The sequence below is a fragment of the Gracilinanus agilis genome, chromosome 5 (assembly GCF_016433145.1).
Source record: "Gracilinanus agilis isolate LMUSP501 chromosome 5, AgileGrace, whole genome shotgun sequence".
NCBI lineage: Eukaryota > Metazoa > Chordata > Mammalia > Didelphimorphia > Didelphidae > Gracilinanus > Gracilinanus agilis.
In genome coordinates this window covers 186601194-186618909 of record NC_058134.1, presented here as the reverse complement: position 1 = coordinate 186618909, position 17716 = coordinate 186601194, and the positions used below count along the sequence as shown (strand labels likewise).

Here is a 17716-nt window from a genome sequence, read left to right as displayed (position 1 = left end):
ATTCCTGGCAGCTTTATTCCAACTTCCACTTTCTCTGATGGTCAGGATTCCTCTAAGAATAGCTACATATCCCTTAAGATATAAGGGGCACCCTACTTGGTGTTTGAGTGTCTTTCTAATGCTCTTGGTTTGGGCCCCCATTCCAATGTGTTCTTTCCACTCTAACGACCCCTCACTATTAACGATTAATTGTAGTTAGTAGTTCCTTGGTATAATTGATCAGCTCAGAGCACGTAGGTAGCATTTCAAAAATGCTTTATTTTTTCGTGCATTTGTCCCACCAAGATCACTTCCAAATAAGGGGTAGCTAATGAGGGAAGCCATTCCCTTGCTTATAGAAACCAGCATCTTGATGTCAGTCCACTTCTAGATTGGCTCAAATAATGCTGTTTACTTCTCACCACTTGACTATCTACATGTTTCCAGCCCCCTGGTGCTCTCTTAATGTTTGGAAGCTCAGAAGGTCAAAGCCTAGTTTATTTTGACTCCCAACTGTTCCTTCACCAAAATCAGGAAAGAACAATTCCAGCAGGGCCATGAGCCCATGGCTTCTGGTAAACTAGGTATAAGTAAGTCATTGGCACTGGAGCATCTTCTCTCAGTAATAATAAGGCCATGTTCTTGTGGTTTCCTTGTGGCTCCTGATGGGAGAGGTCCTTTCTGTAGCATCCATGATCCTGAACTCAGCTACCCCCTCTCCTGGAGTTCTGGGGGGCACTATGGAATTCTGTGAGGCAGCTTTGACCCTTCTCAGGATCATGGATGCTACACTTCTCACAGAGAGGTTCATAGAAACTCTTCCTTTTTTCTTACCACTAAGGAAGAAAAAGGAGCATTCTTGACTAGTAAATCCCCCTTTTTATACATACTCAAGAATAAGAATTAACTGTGAATGTCACATCTAGAAAGTCAGCATAAAAGTGAAATATGAAAGACTTAATTTGAACAAGTCACTCTCCCTGACAATAACTTCTGTAATGAGGGGAGGGTGAGGAGGGGCTGGGACATTTTTGCATGGGATTTTTTTATGTATATATGAAGAAAGTAAGCTAAACATATAGTTCATTTGTGATTTCATTGTGCCCTATCTTCTTTTTCCTTTGAATATGAAAATGCTTGTTTTGTTTGGTTTTGTAACATTTGGATTTTTAAAAAAGGATTTAAAATTTTTCTGGGTTGGCAGCCAATCAAAAAGAACCAGAATGAGTTAAAGAATCATACTATGAAATTCACATAGGGAATTTTATTAGGCTAAGTATGACATACTCATAAGAGCTGAATTTTCATTGACTAGCTCATTGTCACTCTCACCCTAAAATAAAAATTCAGCAAAACCAACTGATACCATTAGCACCTCTGATTGTGACTTCAAAATTCAGTTCTCATATCATTGACTACCTCTCTACTAAGAGAGTTAACTTCAATATCTGTCCTCAAACTTTACTGGTCATTGCATTTAATTCTAGTTCCTTTGTCTTTTAGTGTTCTCTTCATTTAGACTGCTTTAGTCCCTGGCTTGCCCTTAAGTCTTTTGATGTAGCAACAAAACATTTTTACTATCTGTAGATAGAAATCCAGTTGGATAGGTCTAGAAAACTTTTTAAAAGGAAGGTCCTCTATATTCTAGAATTGGGAGTTGTAAACAGCCTTAGATATGAAATCTAGATATTCTCAAATGGGACTCATCTCTTTAGCTACATTTACCTACCATACCACTTACCCAAGAGCAACTTGTAATTTTCTCTAGTTACAAGTGCTAGATTATAGGATTCACTTTTCTTCATAAATAAAGTTGGGATTGTTCATCTGGTTCCAACTGCATGGAAGAAGATGTAAATTCACCACCATGTTTTTAACTCATGTCTTGATGGAAAATCGCTCCCTTACCCTTACTTTATACAGAGCAGAAAATAGATTTGGCTTACTCCACTTTGCATCTGCTGCTCTATCTGCTTTCAATTGCACAGAACAAGGTGCCCTCATCCTGGTGTCCCCTTGTTGTACCACCAGCCAATTTCCAGCTTCCTTTTGTGTGTTGTCTCCTCTTTAGGCTGTAAGCTCCTTAGAGGAAGAACTATTTTTTTTTAACTAATGGTATCTCCAGCACTTAATATAGTGCCTGGCACATAGTTGGTGTTTTATAAATGCTCATTGGATCCACTTGGATTAATCCCCTAATCCAGTTGATGAAGTCACAGATTCATTAGTTCATTAGTCTTCCCTGCTCTTCTCAATATCATTTAAAGTACTCAGTCAACATCCTCATATGGCATATCACAGACTGAGTTGTTTGGAGTCTAGGTATGATGTTCTTCTGTCACTAATGATAAAAATATATGAGAGAGATGATGACACATATATTCCATTTTCCATCTTCTAGCCATTTTTACATTTTAATGTTCCTGTGAAGATATGGCTCAGTAGCTCATAATGAGCTTTTTGGAAATTTGCCTTTCCCTCTATTGCTTTTTTCCCCTCTGTTTTGTGAGGCAAAACTGCTAATTATCTTCTGCTTTTCTCTTCTGTGGTGTAATATGGAACAATTTGTCCATTAAATCCATATTTCCCTTGGCTGCCATGTCTCTCCATTAGGTAAATGAATAAATTATTTGTTGGTTGATGTGGTTACAGGGTTCTTTTGCTTTCTGTTACAATAACTTAAAAAATGGGAAATTTTTTGTTATATATTCATATTTAAGACTTATTTTTTAAAATTCAGGTAATTTAAAATCATTTCTAGCCATGTGATAATGGGGTTCTATGAAGTTTCTGAAGACAAATCACCCTAAAAACCTGAAAAACATTTTATGAGAATTAACAAGTTAAAACATATATTTTTTAAATTATGCAGGAAAAGAATCATTTTTAAAAGATGCTAACCAGAGAAATAAATTACTTTGGGGGGAGCAAAGATAGGCTGATTATTTAGTAATAACAGCATATATCTGATGCCCTTGTACAATGAGTAAAAGGAAGATCCTCAACACATCAGATGGACCTCCTATAGTATACTTATAAAAGGGTAAAAGTCACATAGGATGTGTAGACTTGGATAGTTTGAAATATTTATCCATAGAAAGAGTGTCCACATACATTAGATCACAGATCCACCAGACTATTAATAGATTCATGCTTTAAAATAAATGATACATTTTTAAAAGTTCTAATACTAAGAATAATAGGGAAAAGGCAATAGTACATGTGAGAACTAGAAACATAAATGTTTCTGGGTACATAAGGAATCCTGAAATATGCCTGCGATTCCTGGGGAAACATCAGCTATAAAATCTACAGAAATGCAGGGCATAGGTTGTGTAGGGATAGCATACGTCCAGAACTCAAATCTTTCCTCTGCAAAGAGTTTCAAACATTTTCATATTTCCCTGGTATTTTTGTAACGTGTCAAAACAAAAGCCTTCCAGGAGAATTATAACTTCCTAAGAAAAGTCACAAAATTTCAGGAGTCGTTTTGGAATAGAGGTCAGTAACCTCTTTAGCTTAAGGTTAATACCAACAAAGTTAAGCAATGATCACAAAGGTCAATGATTATGCAAAAGAAATAGCAGGCAAAGACAATAAAAAATGTGGGAAAAAGAAAATTGGAGAAAAAAAAGAGAGGAGTGGAGACAGGACAGAAAAGGAAAAGTCTAAGATACATATGGCTAAGGAAAATACAATAAGGCCATTTATGTTAGTTACTTGCTCCTGTTCTGGATTAAAATTTGATTGAGATATTATACATCTTAAAATATGCAATCATAGACTGCTCCTCCAGTGGGAAGTGGTTTTTCCCCTTCTGTGGACTCTCCAACACTGTGTTTGTATTTCAAAATAAATGTAAACTGGTATTATCATTAGAAACATGTCACATGAAATAACTGTATTTTGGGCACCCCCTAGTGGATTACGTACCATGGCTGCAGAGAATTCTGTCAAGTCTGGGATCCTTCCACATGAAATAAGAGATCAGCACAGATAATGAATGGGTGGTATCCTATTCCCCCAATAAGTTCCAGATACCCTAACATCAGATATTCTATCATCTTTTCCTACTTGTTCTCTATGATATTCTATATTTTATAACAATTGATAATCTATAATTATGTGTTAGGAAACATGCCATGCCTCTGATTCTAAAAGTTATAGTTCTAAAAATCAGCTTTGAGTATTTGAAAGATTTAAATAATAAACTAAAAGATCTTTGACAAGATGACTGATCAAAGTACTTGCTCTTCATCACAACTGCCACTCCACGCACTTCAAAATAAGAAAGAATGGACCATAAAAGGAAATTAAAATTATGACAAGAAGAAAAGAGAGGAAAATCCTCTCTACAAGATAAAAAAAAGCAAAAAACAAAAAAACCTCCTAGAATGTCAGCAATGAGTATGAAGTATGCACTATTCTAATTCCACTGAGTCTGCCACATGCCAGTGTGCTGTCACGAGTGGCGCTGCATGACAGGTCTGTGGTGGCTTTTATCCTGTTATCTCTTAGCTGTCCAAATCCTTGTCATCCCTCAGAAAGTACAAACTCAGCTCTGGGATAGAAAGGGGAAGGGCACTGTGATGGAAGAAGGGCAGCCACAGAAGTGCAAAGGTGTGGGAAAACTTCTGCTGGGGGAGAAGTCAGTAGATGATTTTGGCTAGGGTCAAAATTCTCATGGATTTTCTCTCCCCACAAAAAAAACCCCAAAAACAACAAAACAACAACAAAACTGCTCTCAATATGAGGAGGTCATTGAAGTTCTTGAGCACCAGTGCTTTTACAAACAAGAGAAAATAGGTGGCAGTGAATGGAGAAGAGGGAAAACAGTAAGAGGATCTGATACGAAACTACCTAGAACAGAAGAATAAGTGTAGAAGACAAGAAAAGTTGGGCATAATTCCCCAAGTAGATAAATAACTGAAAAAGAAGGAGTGAACTAACAATCTAAAGGAGTGCACAACATGTTTAATAAATATTATATAATCCAAGAAAATGAACCCAAAACTTTCTAAAGAAAATAAAAGTAAAGGGAACTAATAAATTCTTCAAGACCCACAACAATAATAGAACCATGGCAAGGAACACTGAGATTATTCAGAAGAGAAATAAAGTAATAAAATCAAGTGGATGAATTAAGATGGAAATTAAGGCTAAAATTAGGGAAGGAACTAGGGCTCTCAAGAGCTCAATAAGACAAATGAGAAAGTAAATGACTTAGAAAATATAATGGATACTCAATCCAAAACTGTAGTTTGGGGAAAGGGAATCAATGACAAAATTGGGACTCAAAATATAGAAATGGAAAACATCAACAGAACAGTATCAAAAGACATAACATTGAAAGGACAAATTGATCTTCACAATCCCAAACAACTGACCCTAAAGATAGGGTGAGTAGAGATAATTCAAAAATCATATATCTCAGAAAAAAACCAAATAAAATTCCAAAATATCGAACTTCAGTCAGTCAACAAATATTAGTAAGTGCCTAATATGTTACAAAATAATAGAAAATTGGCCATGTGTTTTGGAAATAGAGGGCAAAGTACAAACCCATAGAGTCTATATGTCACCAACAAAAAGAAAAACCCATGTTGAAATTATCAAAGAACAGTAGTTAACTGTCAGATTTTCAATGTCAAACAACAAATTTTGCAGGCAGCTTTGTCCTTGTCTTCAGCTTTAGAGAAAATAAATCTAACTATCCCAAGTGACCTCCTTTTATGAGAAATCAAAGAAGAGACAAATATGTTCTAAAAAACAAAGATCAGGTTACTCCTCAAAAAAATATATCTTGCAAAGCTGAGCCTAATAGTCTATGAAAAAATGGACTTTAATTAAGAAGGGACTTAGATCATTTCTTTAAGAAAAAACAAAGGTGTGGAGTCTAGTTAACATGAAAACACTTTTAGTTGGAAAAAAAAAGAAGAGTCATGCTTCTGTAGGAAAATATAAGGTTACTTTTAAAAAAAACCTATCACATGGGTCGAGTGCAGAAGAAGGAAAAAAAGAGGAGCATTCATCAACATAATAAACCATAGGGTTAAGCATTTAAGTGGGGGGTAAAAATAGGCAGAAAAAAGAAAGAAATTATTTAATGTTCCATAGACTAAAAACTATTTTTTCTCATGTATAGATCAATACTGCTGAAACTGATGTAAACAACGGGAAATTTAGGAGCTACAAATCTGACTTGAGGCCCATGTGACTTAAATTTGAGAAGAGACAGAAATAATTTTAAGTGAGATTGGGATCAAAGTATATAAATTAATCACTAAGACTAAGCAAGGAAAAGAAGAGGCCAAAGTGGACAAGAAATACCAAAGGAATAAATAGCGGAAATAAAAAATTAATAAATGGAAAGTGGGAATGGATTAGCTTCCCTTTCCCCACAAATTAAGGAAAATGGCAAAATGGATAAGAAAGCAAAATAGAGCAATGTGTTGCATAAATTTGCTGCAATTTAAAATGTAAAAATGTAAAGAGAGGGAAAAGGAAGAAGTGGAACAAAACTTTGCATCAGATAAATTTTTTTTTAAATATAGAACCTGAAAGCATGCTTTCAGACACAACTATGTTAACAATTCACAAAGTTAAAAGAGATAAACAAGGAATTGGTATTATACTTACAGGCACCACAGACTGAAATAATATCATTATGAAATATAGCTATGATTTCTTAATTAGTCAATCTGATGGCCTTTTCCCAGTCCTAATCTTGGACCACTCCTCACCTTTTGATGCTATTGTCAACACCCTCTTTCTAAATATATCCTCCTGGGTTTTCTTTCTTCCTGTTTGGTGGGTTTTCTTCCTGTTTGGCTGTCTCCCTATTAAACCGGCCCTTCTTTAGTCTTCCTTGCTTAATAATAAAACATGTCCTGCCCTTTCTGCGTGGATATAGCCTCAGTGTTCTGTCCTATTCTTGCTGTTTCTTATTTGACACTCCATCTCTTTCTTCCTTCTGTACTCTCTTCTCACTTCAACCTGTGGGATATCCAATTGTTTCCTTCTAAGTTTATCTCAAATGCCACCTCTTACATGATCACTCAATCAGTAAATATTTATAAAGTGTCTACTTTGTGACTAGGTACTGTGCTAAGCTCTGGGGATATAAAAAGAGGCAAAAGACAAGTTTTGCCTTCAAGAAGCTTGGAATTTTCTTCTAGTCCCTTCCTCTAGCTGCAAATGCCATCTTGCTTTGTTTTATTTTGTATCTTATAAATTCTTATATTGCACATAAATTCCCCCCTTGTAGAAAGTAAGTTACTTGAGAGGAAGGGACTTCCTCTTTTCCACATGGAACCAAAATGTGGAGGCTTTAAAATGTAAAACAGGAACATTTATATTTTATCCTTGAGGACTAGGAAGCCACTGGCATTTCTCAAGCAGAGAAAAGTGGAGGATGTGTGTGCTGGGACTAGTCAGGGATTGGAGGGAGAAGAAACAGAAAGATTAGAACTTCAGGTGAGAGGTGGTCAAGTGAGGAGTATCTGTACATGCAGGACAGAAAGAGAAAAAGAGTGACAGAGACTCAGAGACACAGAGACAGAAACAGAGAGACACACACAGAGAGAATAATCAATAAAACTTGGCAATTTAGTGACATGGTGGAGAGCAGTGAGGGAGACTGAAGAAGATGCTTCTGAGGTTACAAGGCGAGGTAGAGTAAAAGAGTGGGGCTGTCTTAAATATAACTGGAAAAACAGGACGAAAAGATAGTGAGCTCTGTAGGGTATGTTGAATTTGAGATGTCTACGAGGGGCAGCTGGATAAAGATGTTTAACAGGTGGTTGGCAAATGACAAAAAGACTATTCAACTCTCTAGTTTGCTTTTTATCTTGCCAAATATAATAATTCTAAAACATCATAAAAAGGATGCCTAATTAACACCTAGAAAAGAGCTCTGATCAGAACCAACCAATGTGGGCTCATCAAGAAGAGGTCATATTAATTCTCATGTCTTTTCTTAATGGCTTATAGATTGGTAAATTAAGTGTCTACTATAGCAATATTTTAACTAGATTTTATCAAGGTATATGACAGTAACTGAAATTATTCTTTTTAAAGTTTTTAAAAATATTTATTGGTTTTTTAAAACTACTGTCATTTTATATGTTTTGCTTAGCTTCACATGTATAATTGCTTGCTTCCTCAAGGGGTGGAACTCAATACTTCTAAAAATGAATGTTAAAAATTTTATAGGCAATTGGGAAATATTTCATGAAAGAAATAAAAATATATTATGAAAAAACTGTCTTTTTCCAATAATACCTTCCCCACCCACCTCAAAACACTCTCCCTTGTAATGATGAAAAATATCATACTACACAAATGGCCACATTGCATGTGATTTTTGTGGAAATTATACAGAGATTTAGGTTAATGTGAGAATTGGGTGGATTTGGAACTGGTTGAATGGTTAGTCCTAAAGAATAATTTCATGTCCATTTGAAAGGAGGTTCCTCTAGCCAGCTCTTGGTGTTTGACCTTGGACTGTTTAACAGTTTTGATTAATACCTTCGATAAAGGCATGAATGGCATAATTAGCAAGGGAAGAAGGATGTCCTATGCATTGTATCTGGAAGAGAGAAGAGGATCTTGCATATGGCCCCTGATTCTGGAGAAGTTGCAAGGGAATAAAGTCATGAAATAGTAACAAGAGATCTTGACTTTACACTCTGCCATTACTGGAAGTTATTTGGTTGGTGTAGGGTTATTTGAATGGTGAGGGGATTATCTTTAGTTTAATAAATTCATCTCTCTCCTGAAGTAGGTTCTAAACATAGGATGTTGCCATGAGTATGGAGGACTCTAGGACCAGTAACATATCATAGTTTTCTTGTATAAATATTGCTACAGCTTCTGCTCAAGTAACCCCTGAAAATCTTGGGGCTTCTTTCCTCTGGAATAATTTTACAACTTCAAAAGTTTTATACATACTGCTATCAGAGATAGTCACATTGCTGTGCAATACTTAATTTATGTACAATACCTACTCCACCTAAATTTGCAGAGTATTTTCTTAAGATTAATTATTTAGCTTGTGAATTCTAATGACCAATGTCACAGTGAGAGATGCATTATGGAATATTGGATAAAGAATTATCCCCAGAGTCAGTAAAACCTAGTGGGGTTCAATACTGCCTTTAACAAATACTGAGTAACCTTTAACAAACCATTTAACTTCTCAATCCTCCCAAGCAATTTTCTAAGTGTAAGTTATATCACATTTGCCAAATATTCATTGGGAGATGAACAATACTAATGAGGAACTTCTTATTACAATGAAATAACTGATCTTGACCACCACCATCCTTCCAAAAAAAGGGACTAGTCTGGCTTTGGTATATACTGAGAAATGATGAAAAGTAAATATAAGGTTAACTGCAAGTATAAACGTGATCCAAGGATTGTCTTGTTCAGAGGGAGTCCTGGGTGCTGACCTTCTTCCATTTCTTTCTACACTCAATTATCATTTTCTCATCTATACAGCATAACAACCATTATTTAGAGACCCAGGATTTCTAACTACTGATGTATATTAAGAGTGTATAATTTGTGCTTAAGTGTATAATTTGTTCAGAGAGACAAATTTTTATTCTGAACCATTATTATTTTCTTTTTGTGGGAGGAGTTTTAATTTATTTTTCAAAGTCTAATTTTATGACTATAAGTTTACTTAAAAATTGTTCACCTCCAAGTCTGGCTCTCAATCTGCTGAACCACCTACCTGCCCTCGATCTCAAAAGATTTTTAAACAAGTGTGTAGTATGCTCCCTTCCAGGTGGCCTATAATATATACCTAAAGAAATATTTTTTTTTAGTTGTGTGAAGGATGAATTAGATGGAGGGGGGGAGAGTAAAGGTAGGGAGATCAAATATGGGACTGTTATAATAGTTGAGTGAAAGGCAATGCTTATATGGATTGGGGAGAGCTATGTAAGTACAGAGAAAGACGATGAATGTAAGAAACATGGAGGTAGAGTAGACATGAGTTGGTGACTAATTGGAAATGGAGGGTGAGGATGAGAGAGAAGGAATTGTCAATAACAATTTTGACTTTGTAAATGTGAGTGACTGCAGAGATGATGGTACCATCAAAAAATATAAAAATGGGAAAAGGGTGAATTTAATAAGTAGGACAATGAGTTCTATTGTTGACTTTGAGATATTAAAAATATGAGTGTTATGTGCTAGCTCTTGGTTTTTTTTTTTCTGCACCTGGTAACTCCATCTAAGTTGGAAATAGATGGACTTTTTATGAATCCTTCTAGGAATCTAAATACAGGAACTGAGATGGTCCTTCAATGAGGCTGATATATCTAAAGCCTCAAATAGCTTTTTATTATCTCCTTTCCCCCTCCCCAAACCCAAAGTCAATAAAGGAAAGCAAAGGCAGCAATGATCTTTGTACAATATGCATTTCAATAACAACACAAAAAGAGGTAGGCATATCAATTAACATTAGCAAAACACACTTTCTCATCGAAGCTTTAAAAAAGATCATAGTACATACTCAATTTAATTCAATTCAACAAACATGTATTACTTTAAGACAATCATCTGTATATAAACAATACAGGTTAGTCATGTCACAGTGACTACTTCCTCTTTCTAAATCAGAAAATGGATAAAGGAATTGTTTTACCTTAAAGAGTAATGATATAATAAGCCTGTAGAGCATTTGAATGTGTGAAATGAATGTAGTTTTTTTTCATGTGGCAATGGTAAGCGGCGATTGTATCATATCCATATGAACATGGCATTCTGAGAGTTACCACTGAACATTATCCCTAGGAGGGCCAAATGGCGATACTAGTCTTCAGGTGACAGCACACAGTGGCATTGCTTGCCTACTTTCTTATTTTAGGAGACAAGACAGTAAGAAATGCACACTTACAAAATTCACATTAAATTTCTTGAATGGAATTTCTTAATGCTTAACATCTTTTCATAGTCTGACCTCACCTATACTGTCCCTTACTTCTATTCTGTAGAATCGTTTGGGGCTAGTCCCCAGTGCTTTTATGGTGGCTTTTTATAAGAATAAATGTAATGACTGCTGCCTTCCCAACACGTATTGAGTAAGAAAATCTAATTGAATGAAACATCAACTTAAGCCACAGGTTAAAACAATTGTAAAAAAAAATGACTTACATACTTAAGATATCTAATCCCAGTGGCAGATAAGAGGATTTTTATTTTCCTACCCATTTCACCTCCAGGAATTCCCAAGTCAAACCCTTGATTTATTTCTTCCCCAAATCATTACTTTCCTAGAAACCATAGATCATTGGCAATAGATTCCCATTTTAATGGGTGGAAAATAAAATGTTAACTTTTCTAATTCTCAAAAAAAACCTTCTAGGTTCTGTTGTCCTGATTACCCTATTTATGATGGGCTTTATTCATTTCTTGTCTCATGTATGATGGAAAGTCATATAGACACAAATATATCAATTGGGCACATACTCATACAAGTGTAAGTAATATATATGTGTGTAAAGATACACACACATATATGTTTCCACACAAACACATGTGTATTTGTCTATGTAGGCATGTATTTCATCCAACTAGGTTGTAAACTCCTGGAGGGACCATGTATCACTCATCCAACTTAATGTGTTGCATATAATAGATTCTTGATAAATGTCTCTGATGTGAATGCACTTTGGTGTAGGTTAGAGGAATTTCAGATATTTGTAATAGCATTAACTTTCCTCAGAAATACTTAATCCTGACCAACATGGTATATAACAGTTAAAAGTCACAACATTAAATATGCCCAAATACAGAAACCCAGACCATAGATAATTACTCCCCCAATAAAAGAAATAGGTTGTTTAATAGCAGTTTTAAAAATGATGAATCCACATAGCTCCAGGCAATAAGAAATTATAGCGTATCTATTGGAGCATTTTCTATGTTCAGTTTATTCTTAGGTGACTATAAAGAGTATGCATTCTTTGGAATTTTTGTAGTAAATTTTTAATCCCAGAAAAGCTTCCATCTATTTCTCAGCAGGCATCTGGACTTTCTCTCCTAGGCTTCATCAACTGAAAATCTGGGAAATGTCATTTTAACTTAGTCAAAGTGAAAATATAAATTAGGAAATTAATTTTCTATATACTAGAGACACTCTGGTGTACTAGAATCAGAAGACATGAGTTTGGAGCCCTGGGCAAATATTGCTAACTTTTCTCTGTCTCAGTTTATTCATCTGTTAAAACACTTCAATGAACTATCTCACAGGGTTGTTGGAATGATCAAATGGACCAAAATGCTATGGGAAAATGGGAACTACTATTATTATCTAGTCTGTTCCAAATATTATCTGTTCCATAGTCAACATGTTACTAAAACATCTCTGTTTTGTGCAATCCACTACACTATTTACTTGAATTAGTGTAAATAATTGCAAGATTACTATATGTAAATGGATTCCAGTGTGGAAATTACATTTTATATGTATTGTCAACTTGCCAGATGCAAAGCTTTTATGACAAATAACCTTTTAACTACATATAACAATGATTATTAGCAAGTTTGCATTTTCTAGATGATGTTAAAGGAAAAAAAACCACATTGGAGTTATGTATTCTTATTTTTCCTTCCAATTAAAAATAAAGTACAATCTTATCTATGTAATTCAAAAATAAAGTTGAAAAAGTAGATTGATATTAAATAGTGATGTCTTCTGCTGTTTGGCCATCAAAAGTTCTGAAATTTGCTTTTATTGATTCTGTTTTGGAGCTAATCTGTCATGAATGATGGGCATGTAATTCTATAAAATCAAATTGATCAAACATGATACAGAGTAGAAGGTCTGATCTTAAAGTTCACAAGAATAAATTGTTCTTGTTTGATTGGAAGGTTAGCATTTATCTCCATTGTGATGATATTTGCACTATGAAAGAAGGCAACATAAGTCCTCAATAAAGACCTGTGAAAGGAGTATTACTATAAAGGAGATTGATTTAACCAATAATCCACAGAATTCAGCTTCAGTACTTGAGTCGTAGCATGTAAGTATTTAGGAAATATATTTTTCAAATAGAGATATATTTTTCATTGGCCCTCTGGATTCCACACAGAGTAGATAGGATTACACAAATCTCTATGATAGTACATAACTATGACAAATCACCATTGGGAATTGTGTAATAAAAGGTCACATTTCATCATATTTTTAATACCAGAAAAAGATGTACAAATGGACATACTCTAAACAAACTATTGACAAGGTTTTTCAAAATTAAGTCATTAATTTGGATACATGCATTTTATAATTTTTGGATATATTTCTATGTTTAGAACAATTAGATTTTATTGGTATATATACTTATACATGTATGTTTCCTAATGATAATTATTGAACAGTTTGTAGTTTGAAATAGTAGATATATTCAGGCCAATACATGTATCAAATATTTACCAAAGCTTAACAGTGTTAAGTTTTACAACGCTATGCTGCCAAAACGGGGTCAAAAAACAAATGTGGATTCTGGTACTGAGTTGACCAATATTCTCAAGACTCTTTAAAACCTAACAGTCCATATAAAGTGAATTATGACAACCAACCACATTTTAAACAACCCATTTCTCATTTTGGTTATACATTCCCCCCCCTTAAAACTATTTCATATTTGTTGATGATATGGATTAACAAAACCTGATTTCATTTTAACATTTCCTCCATTAAAAATATTTGCCGATGCTGTGAAGAAATCTAATTTTCTTTTTGCTAGGGGTCTTTACATGAAGAATTTAATAACTTCAATGTTCCTGTGGACCTTTGAAGTCTCTTCAATGTGAGTATTCCTTTTAATGGTGCAGATCTTTCTCAATTCATAATGAAGAACATAAATCATGTACTCATGGAAAAAGATTCTAAAATAATTAATTAAAGAAATAAAATTTTAAAAAAGAATACATTGGGAAACAGAGGTAATGTAAAAAGTAAAGATTAATAAAAATTTTAAACATATTTTAAAAAATGGGAAAGGCTTGCTGGGTAAACACTAGGGGCTTGTTCTACAACCACTGACCCTTTCATGCAAGGCTTTGTGTCACCCAGAGCAACAATGTCCATGTAAGAAGTATTGGGCATGGATTGGGGAGGACTGTTCTTACTTTGAGTAATCTTTGGGGGGAGTAGAAATTGGATCCTTTTCTATATTTGCAAAACAAAGAATGATCAGTAAGCCGTCATTATCTAAGAACTAGAGTGTGGCAAGCTGGCACAAGGTGGATTTTGTCAAAATCCATCACTGGTTATAAATTTTGGCCTTAATAAACTGGCAATTTTGTGTATGAAAGGATGTATATGTATGTATAAGAAGAAGATGATTGTTCTACCTTGTGTTACAGGGCATATTCCTAGGGAAATACTAAACATAAATTCTCTCATGATCCCACAGAACTCTACTACACATCTGAACACCAAATTCTGAACAAGATTATAAGTTTGGAAAATACTACACTTACATAGGTAGTCCTTACAGTGACAAAACAATGACAGGGCAACATGGACAAAGTTCTATAATTTAGAATCTGCAGCAATTACCTGTACTATTCAGATAACTGTGGGCGAAGCAGAAAAGAGAGCAAAGATAGAATCAAGATATTCAGACTGATTACTGTTACAGTTCCAATTCATCAAGGTTTCACATTGTCTAAGCACTTGGCAAAAGAGCAACCCATCATTTGGGAATGGGATCACAGGGGGGAGTGGTTCAGAAATAGCATTTTTTAAAAACAATCACAATAGTAAGCTATGGCATTTTGGATTGTTATTACAGAATACAATGTTATTTTACTCACACACAACTTTTTCTCCCCTTTACCCACCCACCCTACATAAACCCAAATGACAAAAATAAATAATACTTGTAAAAACTACCATTCTAAATAACAGTTTTAATTCAGATGGATTTCCATACAGTCAGTGTTACTGGCCAATCACCACTAAAATTCCTTCTTCCCATTTCCCAAATTTCCATTATTAGTTCTCATACTAAATTATTAAGGTCTGTTTTGAATGATACTGTCTGAACTTGATCCGTGCCAAGAGCTGCTTTGTTTCTTTCCCAAGAATTTACTTCCAGAGTTTTGCTGGCCAAAAAAAAAATCCCCCAAAAAACCCCACAGTAAACTACAAAATATTTTGCAGAAAGACTTATTTCCTGTTAAGCCTCAAAATCAATGCTCAAACCGTGGCATTTTGTTTCTTCTGCCTTAAGTGACCTCTGGGAATCCATAAATAATTCTGCATGTTTTTGCTTCTGCATATTCACACATGAGAACTAAAACCATGGCGTTGGGTCCTTAGGAAGTGGGTTGGACTGAGGTGTCTTCGCATGGTTCTAGCTGCATTTTTAGCACTCCCATTTTATGAAGATACCAAAGCTGAAGGAACTCCTCCGGCATAGCATGGAAGCCTGAATAAGGCAGCTCGTTGTCATAGTAGTGATGACTAATAGATTGCTCGCGCAGGTCCACCGAGAAAGGCCAGAAGCCAAAGATGGTCACTTCTTCACACAAGCCCAGGGCAGCACTGACAAGAAAGAGACCTGTCGATAAGCGCTTGGCGTGAATTCCTCTACTTTTCCAGAATTTGCCGATGCTGCGAAGAAAGTTGGGATTAGCAAAAAGCACTGTTTGATTGGCGCCCACATCTGCCAATGTATAATAAACACGGAGAGATGGCTCGGTCCCTGTTTTCATAGAAAAAGCAGGCATGTAGATGTAGCTGTGGTTATATACTTTCATGTCGTCAACAAATGTCTTTCGGGACCAAAGCAAGTTCTGGAATCTGTTTAAAAAAAAAGAAAAAGAAAGAAAGAAAAGGCTCAATTATAATGAAGAAACAAACACAACATCAAAAAAAAAAAACGACCTCACATCTTTTGGGGTGGCCCCAGTCATTTAGTGAATTAAGAATTAATTTTAAAATAAATCAGATATTAATTTTTATGTAAACTCTTCTTTGATCTTTTGAAGTAGCTTTCATGGGATAATCTCCAAGATCATATCCAACTTCTTGTTTTTAATCTACCTTCATATGTTATTTTCTCTGAGCATAAACATGGGAAGATTCTTTTTTCTTTCAAAAAGAAGTATGAATTTATTTTTACTCTATATTATTGGGAAACAGAGTATCACATTTAAATAAACAAGACCGACTTTAAGCTTCCATAACACGTACTTGTCAGGCAGTGTTTACTATTTTTATTTTGAGGAGATAAATTTTGAAGAACTCCACGTGTACAATAATGTACCAATAATGATGACTTCTACACAAAGGAGAATTTGTTTCCAACACAGAAATGCCTCGGCTTCTTCCTATGTTTCTCTCCTAAGTAATCATTTTGATTTGAGTTGAGAGCTGTACAATTAGAAGGGATATTCAATCCAATAAGGTCACGTAGGAACTAAAAATCTCAAGCCGTATTTAACACAACAGCCAGGGAAAGCATACAACTCACACGCTCTTCAAAACACACTCTTCTTCCAAAATTTGTTCATATTTCTGAGTTCTCAGCTTTCAGGGTATCCCTGACAAACATGAGTGATATTTGATTTCTCAAGCACCATCACTATGCTCATAGAAGAATACATAAGAGCCAAGTTCAATCAGACTTCAAGGACTAGATATATCTGTTCCTCAAATTCATGAATTCTTGTTATTCAGCTTCAAGAGGGCCCTCGCCACAGCTTTTGTAAATTCCGGAGCCCTCTCCTATGGGCTCTAAACCTTATGCTCTCTACTTCACACAAACACATACTGCATAAAGGCTCACTTCTTCATTTATAAAATAATAAAGACCATTCAGACTAAATCGGTTACAGATTTCATGGAAAGGGTCAAAAGTGTCTTTAAATTGAAAGCAAAAAAGTTGAATTTTTGGCTGGCCAGGGATAGGTTAAATGTAGAATGTTCTATTGCTAAGAAAAATCTCTCTAATGTAACTAATGGCCCAGAACTGAAGCCCAGGGTTTATTTGAAGCAGGTTCATTTTGGGGGTCTTCTTAAGAGTTCTATGTTTGGCTTATGCCCCAGCTTTTTCCCAGGGAACTTCATAATTTGACTCATGCCTAATTTTCCTCCCCCCAAAATGGAAAAAGGCCTTCAGTGCTGATCAAAGCTATCAGGTTAGCAAAACATTGAATACAGGACAGGATTTTATATATCCTGATAAAAAGGTAAAAGATTTGTCTATAACCGCATAAAGTGCCAATACAGTATTTCTTCCCTCTTTGGTAAGCCTGTACATTTTCCAAAGATATATGCAGTGTTTTAGATTTCTAGTACCACCCTAGGTGGTCTCCAAAAATCAAAATATTCAAGACTGTTAGAATGTTAAGCAATCTTCCTTCTGGCTAGTCCCACATCTGGTAGGACCACTACAGTTCTCCAGACGGTACTAGTGAGGCAGCTCTGTGATGAAGTGGATAGACTCCCTCCCAGAGTCAGGAAGAACCCAGCTCAAACACTAACTATTGGAGAGACTTTAGGTGAGTCACTTAACCCCTATTTGCCTCACTTTCTTCACCTACAAAATGGGGATAATAATTGCATCTACATTTTAGGGTTGCTTTGAGAATAAAATGAGATATTTGTAAATCACTTTGTAATTCTTAAAGTGCTCTATAAATATTTATTATTATTATTATTATTATTATTATTATTATTATTATTACCACTATAACCTTGCATTGC

The 17716-nt window shown here is 35.1% G+C and overlaps 1 protein-coding gene across 1 annotated transcript in view; it reads right to left on the bottom strand.

Moving 5' to 3' along the window:
• Positions 1-14926: 14926 nt before the first annotated feature.
• ST8SIA1 (ST8 alpha-N-acetyl-neuraminide alpha-2,8-sialyltransferase 1) overlaps positions 14927-17716 on the bottom strand; it is a 121406-nt gene continuing 118616 nt past the window's right edge. The window contains exon 6 of the mRNA XM_044679068.1: positions 14927-15808. Coding sequence (XP_044535003.1) covers positions 15322-15808 — 487 coding nt within the window. The 3' untranslated portion in view covers positions 14927-15321. The remainder of the gene's footprint in view (positions 15809-17716) is intronic.